This window comes from Cavenderia fasciculata (assembly GCF_000203815.1).
Source record: "Cavenderia fasciculata unplaced genomic scaffold Scf_Dfasci-G-o-33e01.r1-3, whole genome shotgun sequence".
Classification (NCBI taxonomy): Eukaryota; Evosea; class Eumycetozoa; order Acytosteliales; family Cavenderiaceae; genus Cavenderia; species Cavenderia fasciculata.
In genome coordinates, this window is record NW_004457734.1 from 775794 (window position 1) to 789949 (window position 14156).

Genomic DNA, 14156 nt, shown 5'->3' on the forward strand with positions numbered 1-14156 from the left:
TGAGGGTATTTTAAAATAAATCTAAAGGTCGTAACAATTTTTTTTATTCACCGTTAAATATCTTAAGACGAAGAAGATTGGTCTTCGGTATTATTATCATTTATTTGAGTTGAGGTCGAAACTAAAGAAGAAGAATCAGAGGAAGAAGCAGTGTTGGTGGTAGTGGTACTGGTACTGGGTGTAGTTGTAGTTGTAGTCAATTTAAAGTCAGTATTATAACCATGCTTTTTAATATCTTTCCAAGTTTCCTCTGGTTCTGCAGATGATTGTAATAGATACATCTCCATGAATCCTTTGAGTGTCAAGTATTGTTTGTCGTCGTCGGTGACATCGAATGACTCTTGAATCGATTCTATACTGTCTTGATCAAATGCTTGTCCATTGCACCCGATAGCAAATGCATTCAATTCTTCAATAGATAGTGCTCCGTCACCATCCTTGTCGTATCTTGCAAATATCTCTTTCAAAGCCTTTTCAACAGACTCTAAAAAATAATCATCTTCTTTATCTAATAAATTTGGTGTCTTTTGTTGTTGTTTATTGTTATTATTCTTTTTACCCATTCTCTCTATTATCTCTCTCTCTCTCTTAAATATATCTATATATATATATATCTATATTTGTATAACTACTACTTTTCAAATGATTCGTCGCTTTCGCCACCCCTAACTATGAAAATGAATTTTATTCAAATTATTTTAGAGACAAGACAGATTAATCATGAACGATCATTAATCTAGAGTCACTTATTAATTAATATATTAATATAGAGAGAGAGAGATATATATATAGAAGGAAGGATAGATAGATAGATAGATTTAGAAGATGAGAAAATATACAATAGATATATTAAAAGAGAAAAAAGATATTACTATTATGATGTATAAGAGTATAGAGAATATAGATGATTTGTTAAAGACGGTTCAACACAGAGATCCTGAATGGGCACTCATCAATGCATCGGTCATATTTGATGATCGTCAACTGTTGATGGCTATATCATCGGCACTTGTTCAATCGAAACCTCTTACTTCAAATATTCATTCTGAACTTGTATTTAGATTATCTCCTTCAAATAATGTTTGTACACACTCTAATCAAATCAATCAATTCTTATTCTTTGTATTAACATAATCTCTTTATATGTATTTAGATAAAAGAAGTATTAAAACAATTTGGGATTTGTTTGGAATCAAAAGAAATGTTTGTGGTTATGATTAATGCAGATGATGAAAAGATTGAAAGATTTAAATCATTGGTTAAAGGAAAAGAAATCACCTTTGACACTGCGGCAGAAGAACAAGAACAAAAGAAACTCTATTATCCAAATAGAGAATTCTTTAATCAAGATGTAGCAAAACAAATGTATAGAATTGTAGATAACCAAAATATTGTTGATACTGTATCACTTGAAAAAGAAATATTAAATGCAATGGCTGTAAAGGGTTATTTATAATAGTAATAGTAATCCTATATTATATATTATATATTATTTACAAATATTTGTTGGTTGGTTGGTTTGGTTGGTTAGTTGGTTGGTTGGTTGGTTTATTCACTCAATTTAATCTTGGAATAGGAACTACTTCGATAACGATTCTTTAGAGATGGAGAGATATACAGTTGTTGTGGAAACATGTTTCGGAATAATATATCATCTGGTGTTGTTGTTGTTGTTGTTGTGTTGGATGAATTATTGTTGACTGCACCTTGAAATGGAGAAGAGTCAGCCGATCCACCACCAAGTGATGGTACTCCAACAATCACACTTTGACGTGACGACATGGACGCTGATCTAGTTTTCTCTCTTAGTTTAAATGATTGGTGTGGTTGTAGATAATGTTGTTGTTGTTGTTGAATGATGTATTGGTGTTGATCCAATGGAAGAGTGGTCAATGAAGTTGGCCGACGTGATGGTGAGTGATGATAGCTGTTTCGTTTCTTGTTGGTTCTAAATCGACCAATTAATATATCAGATGATGATGATGACGGTACTTCATGACCTCCATCATTGTGGTTGTGGTTGGCAGTATGCTTCCAAAGTTGCTGTTGGGTTTCTTGATGTTGTTGTTGTTGTTGCATGATGAGTACCTGTTGTTGTTGATGTTTGATAATCTTTTGTTCTTCCATCATTTGTTTGGCTAGTTTTTGTTGTTCTCGTCGTTCCATCTCTTCTTGTTCAGTCTCTACTACGAGGCATGCCTCTCCCTCCTCCCCCTCTTCATCCGACTCTGGATCAGCCTTTTGATTGGCAATCTCCGACTCTATCAATCCCCGTCCGTCAAGAGACCACATATATCTGTCAAATTCAGCCGTCGAAACCAATATATTAAATTCCAAATCCTCCAATATTCTACGTTCCATCGTATTTGTATCTTGAGGTGTTATTCCTCCAACTATATATAGTATATAGTATATTTAATTATTAATAATTGTGCTAGAGGTGTATTTTGAGTTTCTCTATCTATACAAACCTACCTCTTGAATAAATATGAACGGGATAGAAATAATCATCATAGAATTTAGTAGAGACTAGGATACAACCGAAAAACATGCGATGGATGCTTAGTTTGTTGATGGGGTAGTTTTTGCGTGCCATCAGCTTGTCCATGTATATGAGGGCGACAATGTAGCACGTCTTGCTGCACCCAATGTATTGGTTGAGTCGCTTGAGGTAGTCCAAGATAGAGATGGTTGGTTTGTCGCCCATTTGGTTGTAAAACGCTTTGGACGATGCAGGCATGGCTGCAGCTGCGGCTGCATTGCTCGGATCAAATATCTCGTCTCCCACATCAGCCAACTCTGACAATATATATGACACTATATACGACACTGCATCACAGTCATCATAATCATACTTTTCCCAAACTTGTTGTAATCTATAGTCTCTTTCTCTTTCTATAAATTCTATAATTTGTTTTTGGTACAATATTGTCTCTTCTTCTTGTTGAGTTTCTTCTTTCATATGTTGTTCTACTATTTTATTAATACTATTACTTGATATAGTTGTTGTTGTTGTTGTAGTTGTTGTTGTAGTTGATAATGTTGGAGGTGGTTGAATATTCTCAATAAATGATCCCATCATAGTCTATTGTTGTTGTTGTAATCATAAATTTAATATATATATATTGTGCTAACACTATAGTATAGTTTTTAATTAAAGCTAACTGATTATTAAAGATAAAGAGATATATAGATAAAGAGTAGAGAGTATCAAAACAAAATGATTAGGAGTGAGAGATGAGAGAGGTAGAGTAGAGTAGTGGGTCAGTGAAAACAAGAGATTGATGGATGGATGGATGGATGGGGTGGGAAAGTTACTCAATCAGAGGGATGGGGTCGATCGATGCACCGCTCTACGAAAAGTCTCAATAAACGAGCGATGGGTGATAAAACCCAAACCAAAATTAATTGTACAATGACTTTTCATTCATTTTAGATGTCTGATATTTTTTATCAGTCGGAGGGCAATTCCCTACACCCAAGATTACAAATATGATTTTTGAGCCCAAGGTGATATGGATATTTCGGATCTACTTCAATCTCGTAAATAAAGTATAACTTTAAAGTAGGCAATGTTTGTTGGGTTCAAAGGTGGAAATCAAAGTAGATGAGGGGTCAACCCATTATTTATCTTTTTGAAATTTACCCCCTCATCTTTTGAAAACCAAACAGATAGTGCAGGCAATATATAGGAGACACCCATTGCTCAATAGAATCTATATTATAAAATATCCCTCTTTCTTTTAAAAAAAGTAATATTCTACCCATCCAATCCATGTTTAGTAAATAATTAATTAAAAAAGGAAATTTCTAATATTCGTATTAATACTTTTAGTTGGAAAATAGAACATGTATTCAAACCTAAAAATAAATACTTTAATTTTTTTTTTTTTTTTTGTATTTAATTTTATACTGGACAAACACAGAAAAATGTTTTTATCACGCTCTTGCGAGAATATATTTTGATCTTTTCTTTTTATAACAACACGTGTAGCACTAACCAGTATTATTATTATTTATTATCATCACATAAATCAATTATTTATTATACTTACATACATACATATACATATACATACATTATCTTTTCTTTTTCTTTTTCCTTTTCAAATTTATAATAAAACAATTTCAAATTTAAACAATTATACAATACATATATTTATATATTATATACTCTTATATTCTAATAGATTTTATTATTATAGTAACAGACAAGATTGATAGATAAATAGATTATTCACAGTAAATTTGATCATTTCATTCATTCAAATAAAAGAGAGTAGTGTATTGTTGGTGGTTCTACTTCAACAAATACACTAACAAACATAACATAAAGAGGCAAAAGACAATGAAGAGATTATCACTATCATCAAAGTCGACGTCGACTGTGTCATGGAGGTCACCTTTGATCTCTTTGTTTATACATTTCACTATACTTTTAATACTTTCAAGTGTTGTCTATACCTCTTCGATTATACATAATACCAATAACAATAATAATAATAATAATAATAATATAGTTTATTCAACTTTGCCAAATGGAAAAGAGTATGTAACAACAAAAAGTATTTTATTCACGAACTAACTCTATTACTACCTTTTTAGAAGTAAGGATTCATTATTAAATTCAATAGAGTTGGAGAATTCAGAACAACTTTATCATAAAATAGTCAATGCTGACGAATTTGTAAATGATGGAGATAGAAACCAACGCGAATCAAATAGACAAGAACAACAAGAACAACAAGAACAAGATGTAAATTTTAACAACAAACAAAAAAACAATGAACCTTTTAATACCGATCAACTTGGATACGTTTCGACTACGACCTCTTCTTCTTCGTCGTCATCATCATCTAATAATGATCATGGTGGTGATAAGAAAAAGATACAAGTTTTGGCTGCACCAAACAAAGTGGAAAATGCACCAAGACGTCAAACATCATCCAACTCTGCATTAACCAACCAAGGAGGAGGAGAATGTCAAGTGGAAGAACCTTGTAGAAAATGTTCACCTGACGAAAGAAAGAAAGACCCTTTTTGCGCAAAGACTGGTTATAAAAAGGTTCTCAATTGTAATAATCAAATAACTAGTTACTCTTGCACTGATACTTCTAGATTATCATCAAATATTTTATTTTTTGAAGTATGTAATAATAATAGAGAGAGAGAAAACAAAAAAGGTTGCTAACCAACTTTATTTATTTATTTATTCATTTTAGCTTGGAATATTAACAGTTTTATTGATATCATTATATTTTGTAAAGGAACGAAAGAAATTTATGATGCAACAAAATAATGATCGTTTGGCAAGACAATTAAATAAACTTTAATCGTCAACTTGTGGATCGATTGCGAATACATATATAGGAAATAATAATTAATTTTAACCAACAAAACAACAAATATATTTGTGATTTATGGATTTATTTAATTTAATTTGTTTGCAATTGAAGGATAAATTTGATTGATTTGATTTGATATACATACCTTTTTAAATAAGAAGAGTCTGAACTAGTATGGTGGTCACAACAATAAACAATTCTTTACCATATTATAAATAATAATTCTTTATTATTTTTATTTATTATTATTATTATTATTGTTCTTTATTAGTATTGTTTTGATATATATGAAAAGGATGTAAACTTTGATTGTTTTTAATTATTGGTCGTTGAGGTAGTGTTGTTGGTGTTGGCAGGGTTTAAATTTACATAAAAATCATTTAATTGTTTGATGCTTGTATTGTTGCCACCACAGACAATGACGATGATGTTTTTGGCATTGAGGTTGAGGATCTCTGGTGCGCGTTGATAGATGGCAGCTACACTAGCTCCACAGGCTGGTTCAACCAACACACGCTCATCATCGACCAACTTGAGGCAGGCGTCGACAGCCTCGAAATCGCTGACGAGGATGGTGACAACCTTGTGCTTGAGTGAGCACTCAAAAGCCTCTTTGCAAACGGATCTCGTGGCCAATGTTTTGCAGATGCTGTTGACTTGTTCGACTTCTAATCTGACCTGTTTGCCTTGTTTAACAGACTCGTAGAAACTTCTAGCGCCGTGGGTCTCGACAGCCACGACCGTAGTGTCGTCCCATCCGTGACGTTGTAGACCACGGACAATACCGGCAATGAGACCACCTCCACCAATACTGCATACAATGGCGTCTGGCTTGGGGACTTTACCCGAGGCCACATCAGAGGCAATTTCATCGATTAAAGTGCTGTGACCAATCCATAGATTTTCATGGTCGAATGGGTGGATGTATCCATGCTCGCCTTCACGCTTGGCAATTTCTCTGGCCAACAGGTCGGCTTCATCCCATACCTTTCCGTGTGCAATCACCTCTGCACCCTCTGCTCTAATCTTTTCTCTGGTCTCTTCTGGAATGGAGACTGGCAATACAATAGTCGACTTTACTCCCAATCTACGGGCAGCATAGGCAACACTCATACCTGCATTGCCACCACTGCTACACACCAAATGCTTGGCACCAGATTCTTTAACAACTCGGCTACAATGATATCCAACACCTCTAATCTTAAATGATCCAGATGGTTGTGCTGAATCTAATTTTAACCATATTTTAGTCGTATCCGTCGTAGTCGTAGTCGTAGTCGTATCTGTCGTCGTCGTCTTATTAATAACAGAATTCAACTTTAATGATTCTATCAATGGTGTATTTATATGTAAAAAATGTCTAAAAGAATAATAATCACATTAATATAAATATTTTAATAAAAGGGGATATCTCAAAATAATCAATCAATCAACCAATCAACCAATGAACAATTGATAAACGAAGTGTGGTTTCACAAATATTATAATATTCTACTCTGTTGTGTCACTTCGTCCCCTTCGTTTTTTCATAATAAAATTTGCTATTTTTTTATCGTATATAGTAATAATCGGCAACAGCAAGTGTGTTTGACGAGTAACTATTTGTGTTGTTTGGTAAGACAAACTCTAATCTCATTTACTCTGATTGATTGATTGATTGATTGCTTGATTGATGAATGAGTAGAGTGCAGTTCTGCAGAAACATACTTGTTTTGATCAATATCAAGGTCGTTGAGTTTATCGACGATTGGTGAAGAAGAGGCACTACCACTATCAATTATGCTTGTCATTGTTGTTGATTCGTTTGATATAAAGGAATTCCTTTTAAATGATGTATATATTTAAAATTAAATAAAATTGATAGAGGAGAGAGAGAATGAAACAAATAAATAATAAATAAATAAAGAGAATAAAATTTTATCTTTAAGAGGGCAAAACCAAACTAAAGAACGTGTTTCCACACGATTCACCACCTGACCTCTTTTGGGAGAGGGACATCAAAAAAATCCCTATCGCGAAATTTCATACCTTTCGAACGCTACGATTCTCACCCCCTCAGAACTTTAGTCTCGAAAGCCGATCAAGTTTTATCGAACTATTTAAAATTTTATCAACTTTATTACTTTTATTAATAAAGTTTATTATTTCATAATCTCTTATTATATAATTTAATATTAAATTAAATTATACATTAGACATTGAAATTCGAGGAAAAGATTGTTTTTGAAAAATGCGTATAATGAAGAAATAATTGAATCTTCACATAATTTTATGAAAAGTTCATTTATCTTTATTTAGATAGAGATAAATATAAATATTTATTTGGTATCATCATCATCAGAGGGAGAGAGAAAGATGTGAAGATGTTTAACAACAATGCAAATAAAACATCTTTGTTTAACAAACAGCCACAACAACAACCTACCCCTCTTCCCAACAATAATAATAACTACAACAATAATGGGTTTACTACTGCTACTTCAACTTCGACATTAAACTTTAAACAACAACAACCATCAGCACCATATAGTAGTACAAATGGGAGAACAACCAATGCACAGATGTATAACAATCAATATGGTGATCAATCATCAAATCAACCTCGTTCATCAACTTATAACAACAGCACATCAATCTACCAAACATCGAATCGTCAAGGAACACCACAAGTATCAAATCCTTTTGGTAATGGATCTTCAGATGCTACCAAACTTAGCACGTACAAGCCAAAGACAAACAACTTTAACCAACAGAATCAGAATCAGAATCATTCACCATTCAAAAAGACACAAATTGCACAACCTAAATTTGAATATCAAAGTACAAGTAAACAAAAACCTATTGTTCAACAACAAACTATACAACCCCCTCCACCTCCTCCATCTATACCTCAAAACAATAACAATAACAATGATGAAGATTTAATAATAGATGGTGATGATGATTTTGAATTTGACTTTACAGATGAACCTACTATTCCACAACAACCTACTACTACTACTACTACTACAATACCTACTAGTATTCCTGTACAATTACCACAACCAGTTTTTAAACAAGCACCAACTGTTCAACAACAACAACCAAAAGTAATCAATAATCCAATTAATCCATCATTCAAAATATCACCAAACTTTCCAGAATGGTATAAACCTCCAGAGAATGATGAATTTAATTTAGAGATTGATCAAGATGCATTAAAGACTTTTATATATCCAAGTAACTTTCCAAAGAGAGATTACCAATACAATATTATCAAACATGCAATCTATCAAAATACTTTGGTTTGTCTGCCAACAGGTTTAGGAAAGACTTTTATTGCATCGGTCTTGATGTTAAACTATTATCGATGGTTCCCCACTTCAAAGATTATTTTCATGGTACACACCAAACCATTGGTATCACAACAGATTGATGCATTTTATCATACTACTGGTGTACCAAGATCATCTATCATTCAGTTTACAGGTACTGTCAACCCAACCAAACGATCGGAGCTTTGGGAGAAAAAGAGAGTGTTTTTTCTCACTCCACATATCCTCAACAATGACATTCGTGACAAAAGATGTGATCCATCCAATATTAGTCTTATTGTGATGGATGAATCACATCGTGCTACTAAAAACGCAGCCTATTGTCAGGCGTTGCGAGAGGTGACCAAGTACACTGGACAACTGCGTCTGGTCGGGTTGACGGCATCACCAGGAAGCAAAAAAGATACTATTCAAGCGGTTATCAATAATTGTTTGGCTTCCTATATGGATATCAGATCAGAGAATTCACTCGATATTCGACCCTATGTATTTAAAAAGCAAATCGATGTAGAGGTGGTCGAACTCAGTCCACAAATCCAAGAATTGGTAGAACTCATCAACAAATGTAAATGGAAACCATACGACATAATCAAGCGTTCCATACCATACCTCGTCGAATTTCAAAAATTATCCATCTATTATGTTATCAATATGATGCAAAACCAAAAACACACCAACAATCCAAGAGGCCCCGATTGGCCATCCATCAACAACCTCGGTGTTTTACGTGCTCTTTTAGATTGTTCAAATGAATTGATCAAACATGGTCTAGTATGTTTTAAGAACAAATTGAAAATTTTTGCTGATAATACAAAAAAATGTTACAAAGAAACTTTGGACAGTACCTATTGGAAATTATTGGTTTCAAAAACACAAAAACTTATAGATGAAAATGTTTATCATGATAAATTAATTAAATTGGGTCAAGTTATTGAATCTCATTTTGGTATGGAAAAAAAAAAAAATAGAAATATATAAATATTTATTTATTTATTTATTAATTTTATTATATTTATTTTTTTAGTATCATCAACAACATCAACAAGAGTAATGGTATTTACAGAATATAGAGATTCAGTTAGTGAAATTATATCATATCTTGGTAATAATCCTTCGATCAAGGTAATGCCATTTTTAGGACAATCAAATGGAAAAGTTGTCAAGGGTCCAAAAGGAACCACACGAACTGTAGGTTCCAAAGGTCTAGATCAATCTGAACAAGCATCGGTTTTGAAAAGATTCAGAGATGGTGAATACAATACTCTGGTATCTACATCGATTGGTGAAGAAGGTTTGGATTTTGGTGAAGTTGATTTGATTGTTTGTTATGATACTCCTCAATCTACAACTAGAAACATTCAAAGAATGGGTAGAACTGGTAGAAAACGTCAAGGTCGTTGTGTAGTCATTTTAACACAAGGTCAAGAAGTTGATGCATACAACATGTCAAAAGAGAAATTGGATAAATTGGGTGGTAATCCAATTAATTATACTTATTATCAATCTCCTAGAATGGTAAAAAGAAAAAAAAAGAAAAAAGAAAATGAAAAACGAATATTTGTATTAACAAAGTTTTATTTTAGATACCAAAAGGATTTAATCCAATTGAAGAATTAAAAGAAATTAATGTTGAAGATGATAATGATACACTTGATGATTCTTTTTCAATTCATCGTAAATCTAAAAAGAAAAAGGAAACAGCATATCTGACAAGTGAACAAGAAAGATATTTACAAAATAATTATTCATCCTTGTTGAATACCAAACCAGACGATATCGATATCTCAAAATACTCTTATTTAAATTCTATCGAATCTCCAATTGCTGACTTTCAACATGGTGAACGAACAAAACTTCTAAACTCTGTCTCTAAACACATGGATTCAAAAAAAACTCAAGAATTAAATAATATGAGTTTATTATCAAAACTTAATACATCAACATCAATCAATAATTCAATCAATAATAATAATCAAAATAATAATAATAATATTCTTGACAATAATGATATTCTTGACAACAATGATATTAGTAATAGTAGTAGTAATAATAGTAATAATGGTAGTAATCATAATCAATTGAAAAAAACAGATGGAAAATTCAATAGTGATAAAATCTTTATTGATGATGATTTTGATTTCTTTGCAGATGAACCACCTCTTTCAATACCAACAGCAGCAGCACCAACATCAAATTCACCAATATATTATCAAAAGAAAGATCATTGGCAAGAATTGGAAGATTTATTGGTAAATCTATTACCTCAAGCATGTGTAATTGAAAAACCAATTGGTCCAAATGTAAATTATTTGACATGTCCTCCACCTCCTCAACCAAGAAAGAACAATAATAATAATAATAATAATAATTTACATAGAGAACACTCTATTCTTAAACAAAAAACAAGTCAAGACAATCAAGAAAATAAGAAATCAGGATCAAAAGAATTGGATCAACCAGTAGTAGTACCAGTCACTACTACCAAAGTAATTCAAGAGCCAGATATTATTCAAAACCCTATTATTTTAAAGAAAAAAGAAAAAGTAGAAGTGGTGGAAAAGATTCAAAAAGAAAAGGTTGTTTTAGTTAAAGAACCAAAGGAAACTGAAAGAGAAGAAGAAAGTGACTCTGAAATTGTTCCAAATACACCAGACAAGGATATTTGTAAATCAAGTAGTATTGATATTTCATTCCATACACCTTCAAAACAATCAACAAACAAGTTGTTCAAGTTAAAGGATTTGGAGGATATCATATCTCCCATCAAACCTATTCAACAACCAAAATTACAACAGCCAACCGCTGTAGTCACAAAACCAATAGTATTGGAGGAACCAAAGAAACATCAACTTGGTAGACTAAGAAAAGAAAAAGATGTAAAGAAACAAAAACAATCGTCATCTGCTGAAAAGAAAAGGTTGTCTTTGGGAAAAGACCATAACAATAGAAGAAAGAAATCAAAATCAAGTCGTGGATCAAAGTTTATAGATGATGTGGCAAGCGATGAAGATGATGATGAAATTGAAGATAGTGAAGAGGAAGGACTAGATAAATACGATTTGGAAGATTCTTTTATTTGTGACTCCTCTTCAACTGAGAGTTCCTCTCAATCTCAATCTCAAGATCAAAAAACCAACAAAAAGAAAAAAAGGGTATCAATGCATGCAATCTATCAGCAATCGTTGCTTACTCAAAACGATTTCTTTGATGGTGGACGTAAAAAGATTGGTGGATTTAAATTAAAGTTTGACAATCCACAAAATAATATTACAACCAAACTATTGCATCAATCAAATAATAATAATAATAATAATAATAATAGTATGAGTGATGACGAAGCAATGGAGGATAATCGTCCACTTTCTCAAATTGAAGATGAAATTGAATATACACAAGAAGAAAGTAAATTTATCATTACTAAACCGAATAACAACAACAACAACAATAACAATAACAATAATAAGCAAATAACCAGTACAACTACAACACCATCAACATCTTTCAATAGACAAATTGGTTTTACCAACAAAACTAATAATAATAATCACATAGGAGAAAATATCTTCAATCAACGTAATGTAAATAATAATAATAATAATAACAATGTACATAATCAACCTTTTAAACAACAACAACAACAACCAGATATTCAACCTGATAAAATGAAAATAGATGATAACAATAATAATAATAATGGACCAATACTTCAAAGAATGGGATCATCAACATTTAACCAAGGCATTGGTGCCAATGTTTGGAATGGAGCTGAAGAAGGTGGAGGATGGTCAGATTCAGAGATATAGGATTGGATTGAATGTGGAATTAATTAAAATAAATAATTTATTTTTATAAATCAATTTACTATTATTATTAATATTAGTAGTAGTCTTTTTTAAAGTGGTAGGTAGTGTTACTTTTTTGATTATGATTTTGTTTGTACAATTGATTTTGTTTTTTTTGGGATGTCTGTTTTTGTTTTGTTATTTACTAATAAATTTTAGTGATGTCTTTTTGTAATGACTATTTTCTTCTTTTTCCTCTTTGTTTAGTTGTTGTTTTGTTAATTTATTATATAATCTCCTCAATTCATTTGCCCTAAAAAAAATAAAATAATAATCAATAAATTAATAAATAAATAAAAACTATAACTATTATCTCTCTTTTTTTGCTTACAATAAATTTCTTTCATGAGAATCCCTTGTAATAAATTGTTGGTGTTCTTTAACCTTTGAATTTTCCTTGTTATCGATATGAACAATCAAAAGATTGGGAGGATTCTTGAAAATTTGTAGATTCTTTAACGATGCCAATGGGAATGACCATTTTACCTTTCCAATCTCCAAAGATTGTTTTACACTAATATTATAAAATCTTTCTGATGAAATTAATACACATCTTACCTAAATAAATTAAATAAATAATAATAGGTTAGTATAAATAAATAAATAAATAAATATTTATATTTATATTTAGATTTATATTTACTTGAGTTTTTCCTTTTCTATTAATTTTATAAACATAAAGATGTAATTGATAGAATGCAGGAGAAGGGATAAAATTGGATTCAAAGAATTTTTGGAATAGGTTTCTTGATACTAGACGAACGGCAATCAACCATTGATCTCTAATGTCCTCGGATTCTGCAACCCACAACTTTTCACGGATATAATTTTCATTGCCACGTTTCAATGCACTCTGTGTAAACATGCTGATACGTGTTTGAAGATTGGGTGATTCAGTATGAGTTGTCTCTGGATTGTTGGATTCATCTCGATGAGATGTGTTATGGTGATCACCACCACGATGATGGGTACCACTAAGACGTGATCCAGCAGGTGATCCACTTGCACCAGCATGTCCATTATCTTCGTTGCTTCGCACGTGATACACTATTTTCAATGTCTTTGGGTCAGCCGACTCATCACCCTCTACCGAATGAATATCCAATAAATCAATAGACCATATCTTTTTGTTAGTGTCTGGATCAACCTTGTATAATCTTGATGATGTTAATAATCCAATAAATGTTGTTTCTAAAAAAAAAGAGACATAAAAGTAAGTTGGTTTGATCAAAGTAAGTTTCTCTCTCTATATATATATATATATATATATATTTTATATCTCATACCAGAAGATTTATTCTTTAAAAAGGTTGAATGAGTAATATATCTTTCATCAAGAGGAATGATTTTATCGAATCTAGGTGGCGATGGGTAGAGTGCCGTATCACTGTACTTGTCCTCTAGATCGTGTGTACTTCCATTGGCATGTGGAGCAATCGACAATGATGATGCCGATGGTGACAATGTAGTAGTGTTTGTTGATGTAGTTGTCGCTGTACTATTTGTACTTGCACTATGAATCAATCCCTTTGTATTCATCATATGTGAGAGTTGACTTTGACTTGTCTCTATCTATCTATCTATCTATCTATCTATCTATATTGATATATATATATAATCTTTGTTATTTGTTGTAAAATATATAACTATTCAAA

General features: G+C 31.8%; 7 protein-coding genes across 7 annotated transcripts; 3 read left to right on the forward strand and 4 right to left on the reverse strand.

Annotated features, from left to right (window-relative positions):
• Positions 1 to 62: 62 nt before the first annotated feature.
• Positions 63 to 563, reverse strand: DFA_04532 (uncharacterized protein; the record flags this gene model as incomplete). The annotated part of the gene is made up of 1 exon (XM_004360205.1): positions 63 to 563. One exon carries the CDS (start codon positions 561 to 563, stop codon positions 63 to 65), a length of 501 nt encoding a protein of 166 aa, XP_004360262.1.
• A 262-nt stretch (positions 564 to 825) lies between these two features.
• On the forward strand, positions 826 to 1456 carry DFA_04533 (uncharacterized protein; the record flags this gene model as incomplete). The annotated part of the gene is made up of 2 exons (XM_004360206.1): positions 826 to 1080; positions 1154 to 1456. The coding sequence occupies 2 exons, from the start codon at positions 826 to 828 to the stop codon at positions 1454 to 1456; spliced, it is 558 nt and encodes a 185-aa protein (XP_004360263.1).
• A 100-nt stretch (positions 1457 to 1556) lies between these two features.
• On the reverse strand, positions 1557 to 3079 carry DFA_04534 (uncharacterized protein; the record flags this gene model as incomplete). The annotated part of the gene is made up of 4 exons (XM_004360207.1): positions 1557 to 1596; positions 1619 to 2393; positions 2476 to 2561; positions 2826 to 3079. The coding sequence occupies 4 exons, from the start codon at positions 3077 to 3079 to the stop codon at positions 1557 to 1559; spliced, it is 1155 nt and encodes a 384-aa protein (XP_004360264.1).
• A 1269-nt stretch (positions 3080 to 4348) lies between these two features.
• Positions 4349 to 5333, forward strand: DFA_04535 (uncharacterized protein; the record flags this gene model as incomplete). The annotated part of the gene is made up of 3 exons (XM_004360208.1): positions 4349 to 4548; positions 4606 to 5146; positions 5223 to 5333. 3 exons carry the CDS (start codon positions 4349 to 4351, stop codon positions 5331 to 5333), a joined length of 852 nt encoding a protein of 283 aa, XP_004360265.1.
• A 327-nt stretch (positions 5334 to 5660) lies between these two features.
• sds (L-serine ammonia-lyase) lies at positions 5661 to 7135 on the reverse strand (the record flags this gene model as incomplete). Its single annotated transcript, XM_004360209.1, has 2 exons — positions 5661 to 6705; positions 7053 to 7135. 2 exons carry the CDS (start codon positions 7133 to 7135, stop codon positions 5661 to 5663), a joined length of 1128 nt encoding a protein of 375 aa, XP_004360266.1.
• A 440-nt stretch (positions 7136 to 7575) lies between these two features.
• Positions 7576 to 12462, forward strand: DFA_04537 (ATP-dependent RNA helicase; the record flags this gene model as incomplete). Its single annotated transcript, XM_004360210.1, has 4 exons — positions 7576 to 7579; positions 7644 to 9605; positions 9684 to 10174; positions 10243 to 12462. The coding sequence occupies 4 exons, from the start codon at positions 7576 to 7578 to the stop codon at positions 12460 to 12462; spliced, it is 4677 nt and encodes a 1558-aa protein (XP_004360267.1).
• A 50-nt stretch (positions 12463 to 12512) lies between these two features.
• tipB (uncharacterized protein) lies at positions 12513 to 14040 on the reverse strand (the record flags this gene model as incomplete). Its single annotated transcript, XM_004360211.1, has 5 exons — positions 12513 to 12520; positions 12648 to 12754; positions 12833 to 13059; positions 13145 to 13692; positions 13788 to 14040. 5 exons carry the CDS (start codon positions 14038 to 14040, stop codon positions 12513 to 12515), a joined length of 1143 nt encoding a protein of 380 aa, XP_004360268.1.
• Between the last annotated feature and the right edge of the window lie 116 nt (positions 14041 to 14156).